The sequence below is a fragment of the Anabrus simplex genome, chromosome 14 (assembly GCF_040414725.1).
Source record: "Anabrus simplex isolate iqAnaSimp1 chromosome 14, ASM4041472v1, whole genome shotgun sequence".
Taxonomy (NCBI): domain Eukaryota; kingdom Metazoa; phylum Arthropoda; class Insecta; order Orthoptera; family Tettigoniidae; genus Anabrus; species Anabrus simplex.
The window spans coordinates 44897090-44916570 of record NC_090278.1 but is presented as its reverse complement, the minus strand read 5'-3'; the positions used below and the strand labels follow the sequence as shown (position 1 = coordinate 44916570).

At 40.4% G+C, this 19481-nt stretch overlaps 1 protein-coding gene across 2 annotated transcripts in view; it reads right to left on the bottom strand.

The window, feature by feature from the left end:
- The window catches only part of LOC136885264 (zinc finger protein OZF), a 199902-nt gene that overhangs the window by 134689 nt on the left and 45732 nt on the right, over positions 1-19481 (bottom strand). For both annotated transcript variants that reach the window (XM_067157746.2, XM_067157748.2), the window contains exon 4: positions 12914-13012. In XM_067157746.2, coding sequence (XP_067013847.2) covers positions 12914-13012 — 99 coding nt within the window. The remainder of the gene's footprint in view (positions 1-12913; positions 13013-19481) is intronic.

Genomic DNA, 19481 nt, shown 5'->3' with positions numbered 1-19481 from the left:
CAGTTTGGTTTTAATGATATTTTATATTACGTCTATAGTCTACTGTTTTTTAGTTACAGTTATTCTATTCTCTGATTGTGCTTAATTTTGACTGGAATGTTTTGTTATTATATTTATGGTGTTCTTGGAGTGCAGTTAATTTTAATTGGAATGATTTATTATTATGATTACACTAGTGTTGGTTTTCAATATATTAGAGGTAATTTTCGCACATTTACGTACGCATTTCTGCCGCATTAACACAGAATCTGATCGATGTATACATGAAATATTTTAGGTGTGTGTCTTTGTTTATATCATATGGTTCAAAATTGGCAACAATGTCTGAGAAACATCTGGGCTGGACAGCCAGCGGCTCGACTGTAATTGAGCTGACAGCTTCCACCAATGTCATAGTCATGTGCAGCCTGGTGTCTAGTTATAGTAATTAGCTCCCTCTGGGGATCAACAGAGAATGCTTGAGACACCTTGACCAACGGAACGAAAAAAAGAAATTCTATCTTCTGGTCACAAGAAGAAATTTATAACGTGGAGGACTTTGAACAGATTACGAGCAGATGTCAGAAGAGCCAGGGAGAATTTACACTTCCCAACCAACACAGTAACAAACATTCCTGCACTTGGTCACATGTTTAGGTTGTTCTGGACTGACATACAGTGGACTGACAATTCATGTAACATGTGAGTAGAGAATGAAGGTGGCTCCGGATAACAAGATTGCGGAAGTAGTTGGATTTTTGAAGGATGGGAAGAGATCCATGACATACTTCAATATCTCGTCTAGCAAAGTATAACACAACACCAAAATTGATGCACAGGCTGGTCAGATGGCAACTGAGACTATACAACTGTTATTTTTGTTATTATACCAATAACTGTGGCTTCTGTGTAATAATTTTCAAATCTGAGTGCAAGCCTGAGCATAATGTTCAACAACCATTTACAGTAAATTAACTTTGACAGGCTTTCCAGAAGCACACAGATTATACAGGGTGATATCTAAAATAACTTGACAAAGATACTGAAATATGTTTTTAGTTTCATTTTTCTAATATATATATTTGCTTTATGTTGCACCGACACAGATAGGTCTTATGGCGACGGTGGGATAAAAAAGATCAAGGAGTGGGAAGGAAGCAAGGTGTAAAAATGGGAAACCACAGAAAACCATCTTCAGGGCTGCAGACAGTGGGGTTCGAACCCACTATCTCCCGGATACAAGCCCACGGCTGCGTGCCCCCGAACCGTATGGCCAACTCGCCCTGTACAAATATTACTAAGGGGCTCACAACTGTCAATACCTCCTGATATTATGTATTAACTCAATACTTTTAAATAGATCTGCAATGTTCTCTACACCTACATTGCACAATCAGGTGTGCGATTATTTTCACAATCCCAGAAGTACTTCCCGAGGAAACACGGCACTTCTCCTATGAGTGTGATATTATACAATATCATCACAGTGCAGGAGAACACATATACAGCTGTGAGATGAAGGCGTGCATGCCTCTGAAGAGGCCCCATGGACGGCAAATAGAGCATGTTAGAAGACATTTCACTTTAATGAGAACTACATCCTTGAATATGCAATGTGCATTTTTTTTAAATGCTGGGCTGAGTGGCTCAGACGGTTGAGGCGCTGGCCTCCTGACTCCAACTTGGCAGGTTCGATCCTGGCTCAGTCCGGTGGTAATTGAAGGTGCTCAAATACGTCAGCCTCGTGTCGATAGATTTGCTGGCATGTAAAAGAACTCCTGCAGGACTAAATTCTGGCACCTCGGCACCCCCCAAAAACCATAAAAGTAGTTAGTGGGACGTAAAGCAAATAACATTATTATTATTAAAAACAGTAAAATTTCACAGGTGAAGCTTCCATGGTGTGTAGAATTATTTAGTATATTTTCAGGATTGAACTGTGTTGTTGTTATCTGTACATTACATACGTCTGATCTCCACGGAAAGAAAAATCTGTGAGGCTATCGAAATCAAGAAACATCGGATTATGAATTTAGAGGAAGGATATAAAATCAGTAATTCTTGGATGCCTATCATTCATAGTTTAACACAACATTAACACGCAGGCCAAACCTCCAATTACACAAGCGCATGGGCAAGCCCCACTACCTGGCTGTGACACATACTTTCCAAAATTCTCACGAGAGAGACAGGGGCTTACGTCAGCCAGAAAGGCTAGGATATATCAGACCAAGGTCAGGAACCACTCTAGTATGCGATTGCTGCCTGGGAGAGTGATGACCTCACATCAAGTAGGGGTATTTCAGTCATCTTGAAAGAGAATACTGCAATGTATTCGAAACATCAGCAAACTGTATGTAAGGTACAGATAACAACAACACGATTCAACCCGGAAAACAAACTAAATAATAGTACAATTTCAATTAAAAAGAACCAAATTGATACCATTACCAGTATGTAACAGAAACTGACTCTCTAGGAAAGGACTGCAAGTAAATTATGGTCAAATTACTAGTGGTGAAAATAGATTTTTGATATCTTCAGGTTCTGAGTCACTCTGACCTTTCTTAAATGCTTTGTACTTTTCGATCAACAGATCCCTATACAAGCACTTTCGTTTCAGCACGTTCGTTCATATTTACGGCAAAATAATACTTGATAAAACTTTCAGAACTCAATTTATGCACAGACATAAGCTCTAAACAATGCAAAATGGAAGCAAATAGTAGTTGTAAATAACAAGTGGTGCTTATTTAAATGTGGCAGTGAGGTTGATAACTAAACACTGACCGGGCGAGTTGGCCATGCGCGTAGAGGCGTGCGGCTGTGAGCTTGCATCTGGGAGATAGTAGGTTCGAATCCCACTATCGGCAGCCCTGAAAATGGTTTTCCGTGGTTTCCCATTTTCACACCAGGCAAATGCTGGGGCTGTACCTTAATTAAGGCCACGGCCGCTTCCTTCCAACTCCTAGGCCTTTCCTATCCCATCATCGTCATAAGACCTATCTGTGTCGGTGCGACGTAAAGCCCGTAGCAAAAAAAAACTAAACACTGCACAAAGTGTCTTATTTTAATCGCCAAAACAGAGGATATTTGTCAAGTTATTTGAAAATCCAGCCAGACACTTTTCATGCTGTCAAAAAGAGGACATGGGGTAATGATGGCCTTGATTTTATCAGAGGTTGGCCAATGTATTGCTCATATTTTTGGTGATACAAAGTTCAGTTCATCATTGTAGCTTTACAGAGTAGGACACTGGAAAAGAGCCGGATGAAGTTTTCCTCCTTTATGTCATCAATTCACAAGAAAAATACAGTACTTGATTTTGACAATTCATGATGTTTATAAGGTAAAGTAAATATTATATATTTCAACATAATATTTTATTTTGTATGGTAATTTGGCAATAAAGAATGATTGTATTTTAAGGTGTAAATTTAAAATTATAACATTATTATATGCACTTTCCCAGATATGCATTTCACTGAGTCAAGTATGACTGTACGTTTAGTTCGCAGTGCAGGTAGCCTTAGTAATGATCACTGGTTTTTGTGATGCGATAACACGTACATCTCATGTGCTTGGCAATGCTGAAACACTGAAATGAATGAAGGCATGCTTTTGTTAGCAAGATCCCTAATTTTAACCAGTACGTGGTAGAATTCTCTGTGGAAAAGGACAGTTCAAGTATAGGATGTGCTGTGTCACTTTTATTAAAAACTTGTTAATTATTACTTGTTTTACAGTTTATTGAATCTGTTAAAGAAATTATGAATTAGGTTATGCATTATGGTTTTATCTTAACATCAAAGAACTCAATGTGCATTTTCTGTGCCTACGGCTTATAGCTGCCAATGCATTCCAGGGAAAAAAGACATTTTAGAAAACAAACAAGATTCTAACTGTTGTAACATGTGGTAGAGTCTCAAGAACACAAGAAGTGACATAGTCACAAAGGAGAGAGCCAACTTGATTCGAGTTACTTTTAACGCATTTGACACTAGTGTGAGTCAGATAACAGCTATCGCAGGACCCCATTATCTTGGTCAAACAATATTAACATGCTTTCTTATTTCCTCAAGTTTAAAAATAGAACATCTGTGTGAGCTTGCAGTTGGGAGGTAAGAGGTTTGAACTCTACTGTCGCAGCCCTGAAGATGGTTTTCCATCCTTTCCCATTTTCACACCAGGCAAATATTGGAGTTGCACCTTAATTAAGACAATGGTTGCTTCCTTCCCACTCCTAGACCCTTCCTATTCCATCGCCGCCGTAAGACCTATCCGAGATGGTGCAACGTAAAGCAACTTGTGCGAAAAATATCTGCATCCTGCATGATCCTTTACAAATTAAAAAGTGTTGTATAATCCTCTTTTTCAATACAAAATACCATCAATATTAGATGGAACAATATATATATGTTTCAGCCTATCTAAAGGCCATCCACAGTAGAAGCTCAAATATCACATTTATGCAATCAAATAAAAACACTGATAAAGTGGTGGAATTAAAATGCAATGATCATGATTGATATATTAAAAACATGTTGAGGTAGAAAATCTCTAGTCTAAAAACTCATTTGGTTGACATAAAACTTTAAGAAGTGGAACACTGTGCATAGCGAGAGCGTCAATAAAGGGAATAGTGAGTAAAGTGATAACCATGAATACAGAATGAGATTTATAACATGCAATGAAAGATCCTCTCTAGAAACTCAACTACACTACTGAATAGCAGAGTAGCAAGCCGGGTACAGTAAGCCAAAGTCACATAAGGTACAGATTCACCTAGAACAACCTAAGTGCCTCAATCTATTTAAAAACCTCCACCAATTTGCAGGAGGCTCAAAATTCGGTAGATAGACTTCCATACTCTCACTGAAATGGGCTAGAAAACAAGAACTTGAACCTTGTTAAAGTGACTCTGTATAAATGTATAAATTCAGAGGGGAACTAACAGAACTGTAAGATGAGAACAGGTGTTACGCTAACTGCCCAATGGGGAAACGTATTCGTAATGGACGACCACAATAACAGAAAGGCTCCACACTGAGAATTGGTTACAGCAAGGACAAAATAACAGCCAACTGCCTTGCCTTCATAGATGACCTCATACTCCTAGCACCAAGTAAGAAGGAAGCTATACACCAGCTGTCCTCTCTTAACCTTTTTGCTGCCAGGCACAAATGTAGAGTTGAGGTCGAAAAGTGCCAGGCTGTTTTAATGGAAAATGTAGGCTTTCAAGTTAAATTAATGTAACTCATCTCTTTTTAAATTCATCAAAGCAAAACTTAATCAGGGAGTGCAATATATAGTCATCTAAATTCAGGATAACTTCCAGATCATTACAAAAAAATTTCCTTACCTTATTCATTAAACCGACTATGTTCGCGCGCAGCTAACATGTGAGTTGTGAGGCTCCCAGAGAATGTAAAAATAGGAGGGGTAAAACAGTGAAGTGTGCATTGAAACTGTGCTTGTGTTCTGTGTGTAAAGCGTGTTTAACTGATAGCTAAGTACCACATACGAAAAAGCTACGGTCTCATAATTATCTTTAAATTATTGATTGCTTTGTGAAGTAGCGTCATGCCTGCATCCAAGCCCAGAGGAAGTGCTGCCAACCCTAGCGTGGAGGACACCATTCGGCGCGTACTCCAGGAGCCGGACGTAGCGAAGGTGCTAGTCGATGCGATTGCAGCCAGCATAGAAACTAAAATTTTAAATAGAGTGGAGGAGGCACTGTCCGAGTTCAAGACTTTGAATGAGGAACTTAGAAAACAACTGAGTTTAAAGGACAGTGAAATTGAACAATTGAGGCAAAGCTTGGAGGAGCTAAGGACATCGTCTAAAGAAGAAATTATCTCTCGGACTGATGACCTCGAGCAGTACCAGAGGAGAGACAATCTGCGAGTGTTTGGTGTGCCTGAGAGTGAAGGGGAAGACACTGACCATCTTGTACTGGATGTTGCACGAAAAATAGGAGCTGACATTCAGTTAGCCAATATTTCGCGCAGCCACCGTGTTGGTCCGAAGGCGGGGCAGAAACCTCGCCCGATAATAGTTAAATTTGTGTCATACAGAGATCGCAGCAGACTGTTTCATAATAAGAGGAAGCTTAAAGGGAGTGGGGTCACCATCCGGGAAGATCTGACGACCTGCCGGCTGAGCATCCTTCGTGCAGCAGTGGAGCTCCACGGACTGCGTAACGTGTGGACCAAAGACTGCACCGGTCATCATTCGGAAACCAGACGGCAGCAAAATCCGAGCAACACGGATGGAACACATCACATTGTAAATATTAAGATAACATTATTTTCCATAGTTATGAAATTCCGTTGCCCACTATTCTGAACTGTAACTTTGAAATTTCAGTATTGCTATATTTGTATATACATTTCCTATTCGTAACACTTCATTTTTAATTTTAATTAACTTTTGAATTTAACCAAATACGTATATTTGCGTTCTTATTTCTTATGATTACTATTAATGTAATATTTTTAAATAGTTTCAATACTTTACCAGTAATATATACTTCATTAATTTAAGACAAGACACCCCTAGTTTAGTTGCCCTTTAAAAATATTAGGTAATTTTATGCACAGTTAATTCATTACCTGCACCCTTGTACTTCAGTTAACGATAATTTTCTCCTAGCCCCTAGTGTTTATTTGTCTATTTTGGTGATTTACATTCTACCAAGTTGGTTACTGTCACGAGTCATAATGGACATTCCTCTGACGTCACCTGTTTATCTCAGCAGCCACCAGGCCATGTACCCTCTCCTTTCCTTCCGCTGTCCCCGCTCCCCCCACCCTCTAGTTCCAACCCTGACCAAAGTACCGCTAACATTCTTAAGAACTTCGTCTCGCAACATCCTAGAGCTCTTCACGTCTGTCATATAAACGGCCAAAGCTTATTAGCTGCCAATCGAATGGATGAGCTTACAGAAATATTCACCCCAGTTGTTTTCCATGTCCTACTAGTGTCTGAGTCACGTTGACAGATAAGAGCCCGTCTTCTTTGTGTCAACTTGAAGGCTACTCGCTTCTGAGAAATGACCGCACACACAAGCGAGGTGGAGGGGTATGTGGCTATTTCTTAACCAGCCTCAAACCTGAAATGTTAGGTCATTCACCAGGCAGGTATGAGAGAAAACCAGAATACATGTTCGTAGAAATAACAGCGAACGGGATTAAAGCACTTGTAGGAGTAGTTTACAAACCTCCGAATATAGGCCACTTAGAAGACTTTGAAGCTGACTTAACTGAACTGCTGCCAGACTACCCCCACACAATAATTATGGGAGATTTTAATACAGACATAATTGACGTAACTTCTCCCGAAACCACGCGACTTAAAACATTGTTTCAATCCTATAATATGGACATCTTGCCTCTCTCTGCTACTCACCACACATCTCATTCGCACACTCTGTTAGATCTTATAGTTACCAGCAATTCAGATACAGTTCTCAATGTTGGTCAAACCTCTGTACCTGGTATTTCTGCACATGAAGCAATATACATCTCGTATGACCTCCGGCCACTGAAACGCTCCCAGAAATTTATTACCTATCGACCATTGAAAAATATAAATAAAGATAGACTCTTCCAGGACGCAAGCAACATACCCTGGCATAACATAACGACATATAACAAACTAGACGACAAAGTCACTTTCTTTAACAGCAAAGTAACGGAATTATTTGACAAGCATGCCCCAAAGCGGTGAGCGAGAATATCTAAAGAACCCTCTCCGTGGTTAAATGACGACATTAGACAACTAACGAAACAAAGAGACTGCGCCCACAGACAATACAAAAATGACCCTACTGTACAAAATTTTGACGAATATAGGAAGTTAAGAAACAAGACAACACAACAAATACGGAATGCTAAACTGCGGCACGCTTACAGTTTAATTACGCCGAACGGGAGAACAGCGACGACATTGTGGAAATCTATTAATAACCTTGGACTTACGAAGAACAAAAACAAAGACGAAATTACAGTACCTCTCGAGGCTCTTAACGAGTACTTTATTGCTAGTTCCTCCGCAGTACGACCTGTCGACAAACAGAAACTTATGAACCATTACGATACACACCCCACCCCTGACAGAGATAAATTCTATTTCAGTCACGTGACACCCCTCCAAGTCAGGAAAGCAGTCCTTAGGATAAGCACAAAAGCGAAAGGAATTGATGATATTGGGACTGACATGGTGAAACTAATTCTTGATTTTATTTTACCAACCTTAACCCATATAATCAATTTCTCTCTTCTATACTCCACATATCCAACTCTCTGGAAGAAGGCTATTGTGCTACCTCTTCCGAAAAGTCAAACGCCTTCAAACGAGGGAGACTATCGTCCAATATGTATTTTATCAGCTTTATCTAAAATCTTAGAATATATAGTCCATAAACAAATGTCAGACTACCTTCAAACGCACAATCTCCTTAATCCTTTCCAGTCCGGTTTCCGACAAGGACATAGTACAACTACAGCCTTACTCAAAGTGACTGAGGACGTTCGACAGGAAATAGACAGAGGACGAGTCACAGTTCTAGTACTACTAGATTACAGTAAAGCTTTTGACAGCGTAGACATTGACATATTACTTGTAAAACTGAAGGCTCTACATTTTTCTCAAAGTACGATTGCTTGGATGCATTCCTATCTTTACGGACGTCAACAATGTGTGAAAGGTAATAATGGAATTGTTTCATCGTGGCGTCACGTGAATAGAGGAGTTCCTCAAGGCTCTGTACTTGGACCACTTCTTTTTGTACTCTTTGTGAATGACATCTCATCGAATTTAAGACATTGCAAATACCACATGTACGCTGACGACCTTCAACTCTACACAGACTCTACAGCACAAGACCTTCAGGAAAATATAGACTTACTAAACATTGACTTACAGACTGTTAGTGAGTGGTCTGCTGCCCACGGCCTGCAATTGAACCCTACAAAGTCACAAGTAATCCTTCTTGGCCACCAAAATCAAATGGCAAGTATCAATAAACGTCCATTGCCGAGAGTAATCCTTCAGAACGTTGCAATTCCTTTTGTACCACAAGTGAAGAACCTCGGCGTTATCATGGACGAACGCATGACTTGGTCTGGACATATCTCACATATCTGCCAGAAGGTTTTCTCTGCTCTTCATTCTTTATATAAATATAAATACATATTTCCAATAAAACTTAAGCAGAAATTAATCGAGGCTCTTGTAATGCCACATTTCGACTATTGCGATGTTGTTTTCAATGATGTGAGGCCACTGCTGTCCCTAAGGCTACAACGGGCTCAAAACACATGTGTGAGGTATATATGCAATCTAAGAAAATATGACCACGTGTCATCATCTTTCCTAGAACTAGAGTGGTCACGACTCCACGTTCGTCGTAATCATCATACTCTGTCTCTCCTCCACCGAGTCCTTACTACATCTTCCCCAACTTACCTTTCTTTGCGTTTCCATTATTTCTCAAATGTGCATAACAGAGATACACGGGCTGAAACATCAAACCTGCTCGTCATTCCTCACCATCGAACTGCAACATATAACAACTCATTTTCTGTGTTTGCCGCCCGAGAATGGAATCACTTACCGGATGACGTCAGAGGAATACCAACCACCAGGTCATTTAAAAGAGCGTTAAGAGGTACAGCAGGATACGAATGAACTGTGCATTTCTAGTCCTTTACTGATGGTGTTAGTACATTATTACTACTAGCTATTATTATTATTATTAATATTATTATTGCTGTTATTATTATTATTAGGCCTATTATTATTGTTGTAAGTATGTTTATGTCACTGGGGTAGAATTTTATTTCTGTTATAAAATATTTAGATTGTCTTTAACTGTGCTATACTGAGTATTAATTACAGTAGTGTTAACTTTGATTCTATGTACAAATTGGTTTAGTGTAAGAGAAGGCCTAATGGCCTTAACTACGCCAATAAAGACATTTATCTATCTATCTATCTATCTATCATTAATTAATTAAAATAATTTATTCAGGAAAATACAAGATGGAAAATTTGACTATTCCTACTACCACAGGCTTAAAAATGTAGTAAAAATGAACACAAGAGGGCACATATACATACCATAAAAGCATTTTGTTTGTTCTAAAAATATCTGCAGGGAATTCACAATTCTGAAATTCTAAAATGTAGCATATACACCAACGATGGCATCCATGCAAGTAAACATAATTAAATGATGACGGTGAAAATAAACAGCCAAATAGCTAATGACCGACGAGTCAAGTGGTGTCCTCTTGGATTTCATGGACGGTGATTCCGATGTTGGTGATGCAGAACGTGACTGTGCATAAGCAAGCAAGCGATAGTGATAATGTCGATAACTGATACTGACTGGAATGTTGACCAGGACTATGCTGTGCAGTTCCTGGACTCATTCGTTCTTTAATTTCCACCTCTCTTGCACCACTCTTCTTACGCTTCGATGCCATGTTTTTACGAGTAGTGCGTCATCAAGTCCAGAAACTTCAAATATTGCTCGAGGTTGTCGACAGACAGAAAATAAAAGAATGTTGTCAGAACACGGTAGCTTGATCTCTCATTAATGGTCGTGCCAAAATTAGGCATCAAAGAAAAGCGTCTCTCGGAGCAACACTGGCAAGTTTTGTTCATTTTTTTTTAGGATCACTCACAGCGACTCTGTCACTAAGAGCACTAAAGTGCATCCCCAACATGATCCTACTGCAGTGGGTAACCAGGGGGGTCTGGTGCACCAAGCTGGAGAGCGGTGTGACTCAGAAACTTACAGATCAGATGATCATGGGGCCGAACAGCAACGGTCATACAGTTAGCTTCAACACTGTGGAGGGGACCAAGAACAACTAGAATCAGATCTACAACACAGAAACGTACAGAATGCTGTCCTGAAATACAGCTGACACAGGAACGAAAAGACAAAATAGTGAGCTAACAAGAAAGCTGGCCAGAATTAAGAACCAGATGGGCCAAAGAAACCCCATCCTCTAGGAACAAACATAAATATACCATAACCACATTTCTTCCTCCTCCTTCTCAGTACACTGATTTTAACTGTAGGCTTCAGAGCAAGAAAACTTTTCTTTTCCAGCTCGTGAACACCATGAATCCCTATAACAGTCTAAATATGACTAAATGATATCACTTTAATTGAAACTCATTCTTAAATCAGAGGAAACAGAACATAAATTGAATAGCAATCCTGGAAATTTGCATTCGGCAATTTTATACGAATGTGCTTTCCAACACTGAGTCTGCAATATACGAAAACTATTTGATTCATGGTTATGAGAGAAATAGAAAATTTATAAATGGGATTTTAAATTTGAAAACTCTGTACTATTCAGTACTGTCTCTATATTGCTGCAGTATACGAGAAAAATGACAAAACTATAGAAAATCTATTTGTGGACTGTGAAGCAAGAGAGAAACAAATTCATGGAGCAAAACTGGAAGAGAACAGAGATTTAGAGAAAGCCTAACAGATTGGAAGGAAAGTAGATAAAAGAATAAAGATCAGCAATGGATAACAGTAGCCAGGAATTTTACTTTCAAATAGATTTAGCAGCAAGAAAAGTTTGAAATAATTTTAGCAGAGGCTTGCAGACTGAACGCTGAGAGGCATAACAGTCTATAATGATAATGTATGTGCAGAACTCACTCCAACAAGTGCAAGCAGTACGACTCAAAGATTTTTAAAAATATGGAGGTAAGTATTAAAAATATTTACAGGTTTGATTCATTTTGTGCATATCAATTTATAAATTTACTCATTCAGGACAAATATTTCAGGTTCCCTATGGGAATCAACATCTATATCATCTGATGGCCAAGCAGGCATCAATTTTTGGTTATGAGACAAAGTGCATTGGCACTGCTGGTGGCCAGTAGCCTACGCAGTGGCCTGCACGGTATGCACTAGCCATGCGTCTTGGTGGGTGTGCTATTTACCAACTGAAGAGCCCAACTTAGCACACTGGGGCAAAATGCTGGCAACCAGGAAGGAGTTAGCTGGAAAACTTAGATTGGTATTATTGAGAACCACAGGAACATTGTGGATAGTGGTGGTGGAGACATGGTGTGGGGCGGCATCACAGACCTGCACATCTTCGTGGGTGGTCTGAGGAACGCTGTGAACGGTCGGAGATGCAGGGATGAGGTACTGAGACCACATGTTCGACTCTTCAGAGGTGCGGATAGTTCAGACTTCCTCTTAATGGATAATAATGCCCGACCGCACTGTGCTGCTCTGGTGGATGAATTTCTGGCTGGGGAAGACATTCATCGTATGGACTGGCCAGCGAGGTCTGCAGATCTGAATCCTACAGAACATGCCTGGGATTCATTGGGGAGGCGAATTGCATCCCGTCAGCCTCCACCAAGGACCCTCCAAGACCTTTTGAATTGCCCTTTCGAAGGAATGAAATCAACTGCCACAAGAGCTCTTGGACCATCTGATAGAGAGCATACCACGTCGCTGCGAAGCATGTGTGGCTGTTAGGTGTAACCATACACTCCATTAACAGCATATTTTGTTGTGGAAGATATTGCCAAGTTTTGTTAGTTGTTGTCAAAGGAGTGCCTTAGATGTCAGAACCTTTCTGACACTGTTTTCTTGGACGAATTGTGTGACATATGGTGTGTGATTCAGCTTCCATTTGTTCAGCAATTCGTCTGACATTCCTATCACGCGATATCGCCTCGTTTAGTGATTCTGCTTAACTTCTGGACACTCAATGTTTTCTATACCTCTATCCTCACAATAAATGCACATTAAAATTTGTTCAATGGTTTACACACTCAGGCACTGTATTCACAGAGGAATCTTTCAAATTACTCAAAGTAAAGATTGAACACAAAAAATACTTTTATTATTAGAAAAATAAAACAGAATTACCTCAACTTCTGATTCCTCCTTGATTAAAACTTCTACCATGTCTTCTATTCGGCCAAAAGATGAAGGTTCTGGTTCATCCTTCATCAAGTAATTTGACTCCTGAAAATCAGTGAACAAAGTCTTGAAAGTTGTAAACAATGAACATTGACATGATGTTATTTTCGAAAGCAGCAACACCGAGAGGTCTCATACCAAATACAATCTGAAAGGTTCTCAAGAGGTGTTTGCGGGAACTGACAATGCTATCTGGGCTTCATGATACATTTAAATATGCATTTGTCACAACCACTTCACTTTTAAAGGCATGCCCTGGATGTGAAGGTTGATACGATAGCTCACAATATATCAATAAATAAAATTACGAATCAAGTCAAGATGAACATAATAAGATAAGCATAAGGGCAAGTAAATGTGGGTAAAGAGAGCAACAGAAAGAAGAGAAAACAAAATATGAAACCACAAAAGGACCTGCACAGTCTCCACACCAAACGGACTGGTTTTAACACTCAACTGAAGACCTGTAGCATGAGGGAAAAAAGACAGAAAGGGAAGACAGAAGGGAATACAAGTGAGCATATTGACTCTTTGAAATCTTTTTCTCTCTCTGCACATGCATGCCCTTCCTAGTATGTAATCACTTGTTTTCATCTTCATTTTTACATTTTCCCACTCTTTATTTGTAGAAGACAATGCTGCCTCCCTGAAGCTGAGAAACATATATGATTCTTCCAAAGGACAAGAAGGAATGGGAATGAAAAAGAGAGAGAATGAGAGTGGATGAAGATGTTGACATTGTGTCTGTCTCTTCTTTCTGTTGCTCCTTCTTCCTACTCTGACTGTGTTCCTATTTTTTCTATATATGCCTTGATTTGTAACTTGTTCATTCCCTTCCCGTTTGCTCACTTTCTCTTTGTGTTCCTTAATATTTACCACCTGTTTTCATCTTATAGGCTCTGCCTCTTTCTCTTTTATAATCAACATTTCTTATCCTACAATTTCCACATCAAGATCTAGAAGCGCAAGTTCCTGACCAAGCTGGCAAGCTGGAGGCAGAGAAGAAAGGGACGCAGGACTCATATAAAGATCAACTAAAACTCCATCAGAACTTCAATATAGCATACAAGTGTCTTCACTCAACAAGCATTCTTACTGACCAAAGAACTTGCTATCATCTGCTTGTTGCTGTGTCACAGCGCTTTCGTGGAAAAATCAGCCGGTGTACCACCTGAATGCCTTATCTAGCTGATGAGTTGCTAGGGGCTCTAAATAAATCTAGGAGAGAGAAGTGGCACAGAAGTACAGCAGGGATGGACTTCACACGCTCTAGTCATAAAGCTTGAAACCTCATAAGAAAACTTGGTAGTGACCCTACCATGAAACGCAATGAACTCGAACACCATTGCCTCCAGACTGACACAAATCTCTAGAGCGAAGATGGATAAGGTACACACAAGGAGTGTTAAGAAGCAACTAAGAACGAGAAGATCACAGTTGACAACCCATCCGGAGTATTCCTGTGATTTCAGTACTGAAGAACTGGACAAGGCTCCATCCAAGATAAAGATAAATAAAGGCTGCTGGTCTGGATAAAATCTATCCTGAGTTTCTGAAGGCCATAGGCCCTGGTACAAAACGTTGGCTTGTCAAATTCTTCAATGAAATTCTATGAACTGGTAAATTACCTAAGTTGTTAAAACAAGCCAAAGTAATTGCAGTCTTGAAACCAGCAAAGGAAGGAACTGATGCTTCACATTATCGACCAATTTCACTCCTTAGCGTAATCTACACGATGCTCGAAAGAATGATACTTAAGCATATCCAGGAAGCAATAGAGTCATCCCAGTTGAAAAGAGGGGTTTCAGAAAGAATCGTAGTGACAACACAGATTGAAGCAGGATTCCAGAAAAGACTGAAGACTGCTGCAGCTTTTGTCGACCTTATATCAGCCTATGACACGATCTGGAGAGAGGGACTGTTGCTCAAGTTTGTTCAAGTCATCCCTTGTCAGAAGCTAGCATGCTTATTAAACAACATGTTATCCAACCGTCGACGTGCTGTATTTCTGAATGGTGAAAGAAGCAGGTGGAGATCTCTAAATAATGGTCTACCTCAAGTGTCACTTTATTTCTTGTTTCAATTTAACTGTGATACAGTTCAATACAGAACATTATGAAATTTTTATCTTTAAATACCTCAAGGGTCAGTATTATCTCCCATTCTATTCAATCTTTACATCTATGACCCGCAAGAGCATACAGTTTGCAGACGATCTAGCTTTAATAGCTCACAGTATGGATTTGGCACACTGTGCGGATGTACTTGCAGAGGACCTACCTTCCATGTGTAAATATTTTCACAAATGGAGACTCAAGCCAAATCCTAGTAAAACGGAAGTAACAGCATTCCACTTGCATAACACGGAAGCTAATCGGAAGCTACATGTTGTTTTTAATGGAACAGAAGTCTCCCACAAATTCTTCTCAAAATATCTGGGTGCCATACTGGATCGATCCTTGTCGTTCAAACAGCATTGATTGAATCTGTCAAAGAAGCTGAGTACAAGAGTAACTCGGCAGCAACTGGGGTGCAGTCTTCGCACTGCTTCACTTTCTCTAGCATACTGCGCTCCTGTGTGAGAAGATTGATGTACAGCTCAATGAAACCATGAGAGTTGCCACTGGTACAGTGAGGTCCACTCCTACTCAGTGGCTGCAAACATTGTTCCTCCAGATCTGAGGAGAAAAGCAACGAAAGTACAGTTGTTCAAGAAGATCTTAGCACACAGGAACTCACTCTTGTTCAATGCTTTACGAGATCCACCTGTGATGAGGTTAAAATCCCGGAGTCCACTCTGGACTGATTTACACTCCTATGAAAAATTCAGTGTAACAGCAGAATGGAGACAGTGATGGGAACAATGTCCACCCATCAACGCCTTTCTGATTAAAGATCCAACAAAGAAAGTGCCAGGTTTCGATCTTGGGTGGTAAAAACCATTTCAGAACAGGCCACGGTAGGTGCCGATATATGATGAAAAAGTGGCGATATTGTGAAAGTGCTGTGTGTGAGTGTGGTGTTGAGAAGCAGACTCTGCTTCATGTTGTTGTGAGCTGTCTACTGTCAGCATTTAAGGATGGTTTACAGGCTCTGGATGAATTGACACCAAGTGCAGTGGACATTCTAGTTTAATTACCTCTATATTTTAAATTATATGCTCATTGTATATTTTTTACATTATATTTGTAAATGTCATAATAATAATAATAATAATAATAATAATAATAATAATAATAATAATAATAATAATAATAATAATAAAAATTATAATAATAATAATTATAATAATAATAATTATAATAATAATAACTGCCCAAAGTTGATTCACTCTGACTTCTGTTTCCCATTAGAGTATACTGAGGACAGTTTTTCACCATCCAGTTCACCACTTCAGGTTTCAGTTGTTTCCAACAGACATTTCTCAGCATTTAGCAGCATCCCTTGACATCAGACCATTTTAGAACCAGCAGCATCAACATAAATCCTGTGGCAGTGGGAATCGACAGAAATTTCTTAATTTATTGTCCTAAAAATTTGTTGTTGTATAAGATTTTGTTCTGTTTAGACCTTTGGACTTGAAATAATTCTGTTTTAGAAACTCTTATTTATGTGTTTTATCAAAATTATCATTTATCTGTGAATTTTAATATTTTCATTTTTTGTCAAAATTCGTGATCGTAAGTTATGAATTTCATTGATCACTATCAAAGGGTACGAAGGGTCCACTTATTCAATACTATTAGTTTGTATAATGTCTTATAAAACTGGGACTAGTTTTGACCCCATATACACTGACTGACAGAGCAAATGCAACACCAAGAAGGAGTGGTCAGAACTGTATGCCAATTGTAGGGTAGACTGACGTCACTGAGGTATGCTCATGATGTGAAATGCGCCGCTGTGCTGCGCACGTAGCGAACGATAAATGGGACACGGCGTTGGCGAATGGTCCACTTCGTACCGTGATTTCTCAGCCGACAGTCATTGTAGAACGTGTTGTCGTGTGCCACAGGACACGTGTATAGCTAAGAATGCCAGGCCGCCGTCAACGGAGGCATTTCCAGCAGACAGACGACTTTACGAGGGTATGGTGATCGGGCTGAGAAAGGCAGGTTGGTCGCTTCGTCAAATCGCAGCCGATACCCATAGGGATGTGTCCACGGTGCAGCGCCTGTGGCGAAGATGGTTGGCGCAGGGACATGTGGCACGTGCGAGGGGTCCAGGCGCATCCCGAGTGACATCAGCACGCGAGGATCGGCGCATCCGCCGCCAAGCTGTGGCAGCCCCGCACGCCACGTCAACCGCCATTCTTCAGCATGTGCAAGACACCCTGGCTGTTCCAATATCGACCAGAACAATTTCCCGTCGATTGGTTGAAGGAGGCCTGCACTCCCGACGTCCGCTCAGAAGACTACCATTGACTCCACAGCATAGACGTGCACGCCTGGCATGGTGCCGGGCTAGAGCGACTTGAATGAGGAAATGGCGGAACGTCGTATTCTCCGATGAGTCACGCTTCTGTTCTGTCAGTGATAGTCACCGCAGACGAATGTGGCGTCGGCGTGGAGAAAGGTCAAATCCGGCAGTAACTGTGGAGCGCCCTACCGCTAGACAACGCGGCATCATGGTTTGGGGCGCTATTGCGTATGATTCCACGTCACCTCTAGTGCGTATTCAAGGCACGTTAAATGCCCACCGCTACGTGCAGCATGTGCTGCGGCCGGTGGCACTCCCGTACCTTCAGGGGCTGCCCAATGCTCTGTTTCAGCAGGATAATGCCCGCCCACACACTGCTCGCATCTCCCAACAGGCTCTACGAGGTGTACAGATGCTTCCGTGGCCAGCATACTCTCCGGATCTCTCACCAATCGAACATGTGTGGGATCTCATTGGACGCGTTTGCAAACTCTGCCCCAGCCTCATACGGACGACCAACTGTGGCAAATGGTTGACAGAGAATGGAGAACCATCCCTCAGGACATCATCCGCACTCTTATTGGCTCTGTACCTCGACGTGTTTCTGCGTGCATCGCCGCTCGCGGTGGTCCTACATCCTACTGAGTCGATGCCGTGCGCATTGTGTAACCTGCATATCGGTTTGAAATAAACATCAATTATTCGTCCGTGCCGTCTCTGTTTGTTCCCCAACTTTCATCCCTTTCAAACCACTCCTTCTTGGTGTTACATTTGCTCTGTCAGTCAGTGTATATTGGGTCATCTTCAGCCACACTCCAATTGGAAGACATAAGCAACATCTATAACCAATAATGATATAACCACTGATATGACATAATTTATAGTCTTAATTTAAACCATTAATGAAGTCTGAATAACATATCTACATTTTAAATTAAATAACACATCAAAAATGTTGTAGTTGATGGCAAACTATTTTGTCGTTTCTACAGCCATTAATGTTTTTGAGTTGATCTGGGAGTTGGTATCATTTTCTGTGTAGACGAGCAACTTGACTGATATTTATGTTTGTTCAATAGTAATATGGGTCAAGACTTATGTAGCTCTATGGGGAACATTCGTACTTTGAACAGGTTTTCCTTATTATCAATGTAGTGATCTATTGTTTAATTAATTTGGAGGTGAATGTCTGAAAAGAAAATATATTACATACATACATTATCATTATAGACTGTTATGCATTCAGTCTGCGAGCCTCTGTGAATTCACTAAACGTCACCACAATCCTCGATTTGCAACTAGTGTTGTGGCCTCATTTAGTTCTATACCTCTTATCTTTAAATCATTAGAAACCGAGTCTAACCATCGTCGTCTTGGTCTACCTCTACTTCTCTTACCCTCCAGAGCAGAATCCATTATTCTCTTAGGTAACCTATTTTCCTCCATTTGCCACACATGACCCACAACTGAAGCCGGTTTATGCGTACAGCTTCATCCATTGAGTTCATCCCTAAATTAGCCTTTATCTCCTCATTACGACTACCCTCCTGCCATTGTTCCCACATGTTTGTACCAGCAATCATTCTTGCTACTTTCATGTCTGTTAATTCTAACTTATGAATAAGATTTCCTGAGTCCACCGAGCTTCCACTCCCGTAAAGCAAAGTTGGTCTGAACACAAACCGATGTAAAGATAGCTTCGTTTGGGAGCTGATTTCCTTCTTACGCAATAATGTTGACCGCAAATGCGAGCTCACTGCATTACCTTTACGACACCTCGATTCAATCTCACTTACTATATTACCATCCTGGGAGAACACACAACCTAAACACTTGAAATTATCGACCTGTTCTAGCTTTGTATCACCAATCTGACATTCAATTCTGTTGAATTTCTTACCTACTGACATCAATTTAGTCTTCGAGAGGCTAATTTTCATACCATACTCATTGCACCTATTTTCAAGTACCAAGATATTAGACTGCAGGCTTTCGGCACAACCTGCCATTAAGACCAAGTCGCCAGCATAGGCCAGACTGCTTATCACATTTCCACCCAACTGAATCCCTCCCTGCCATTTTATACCTTTCAGCA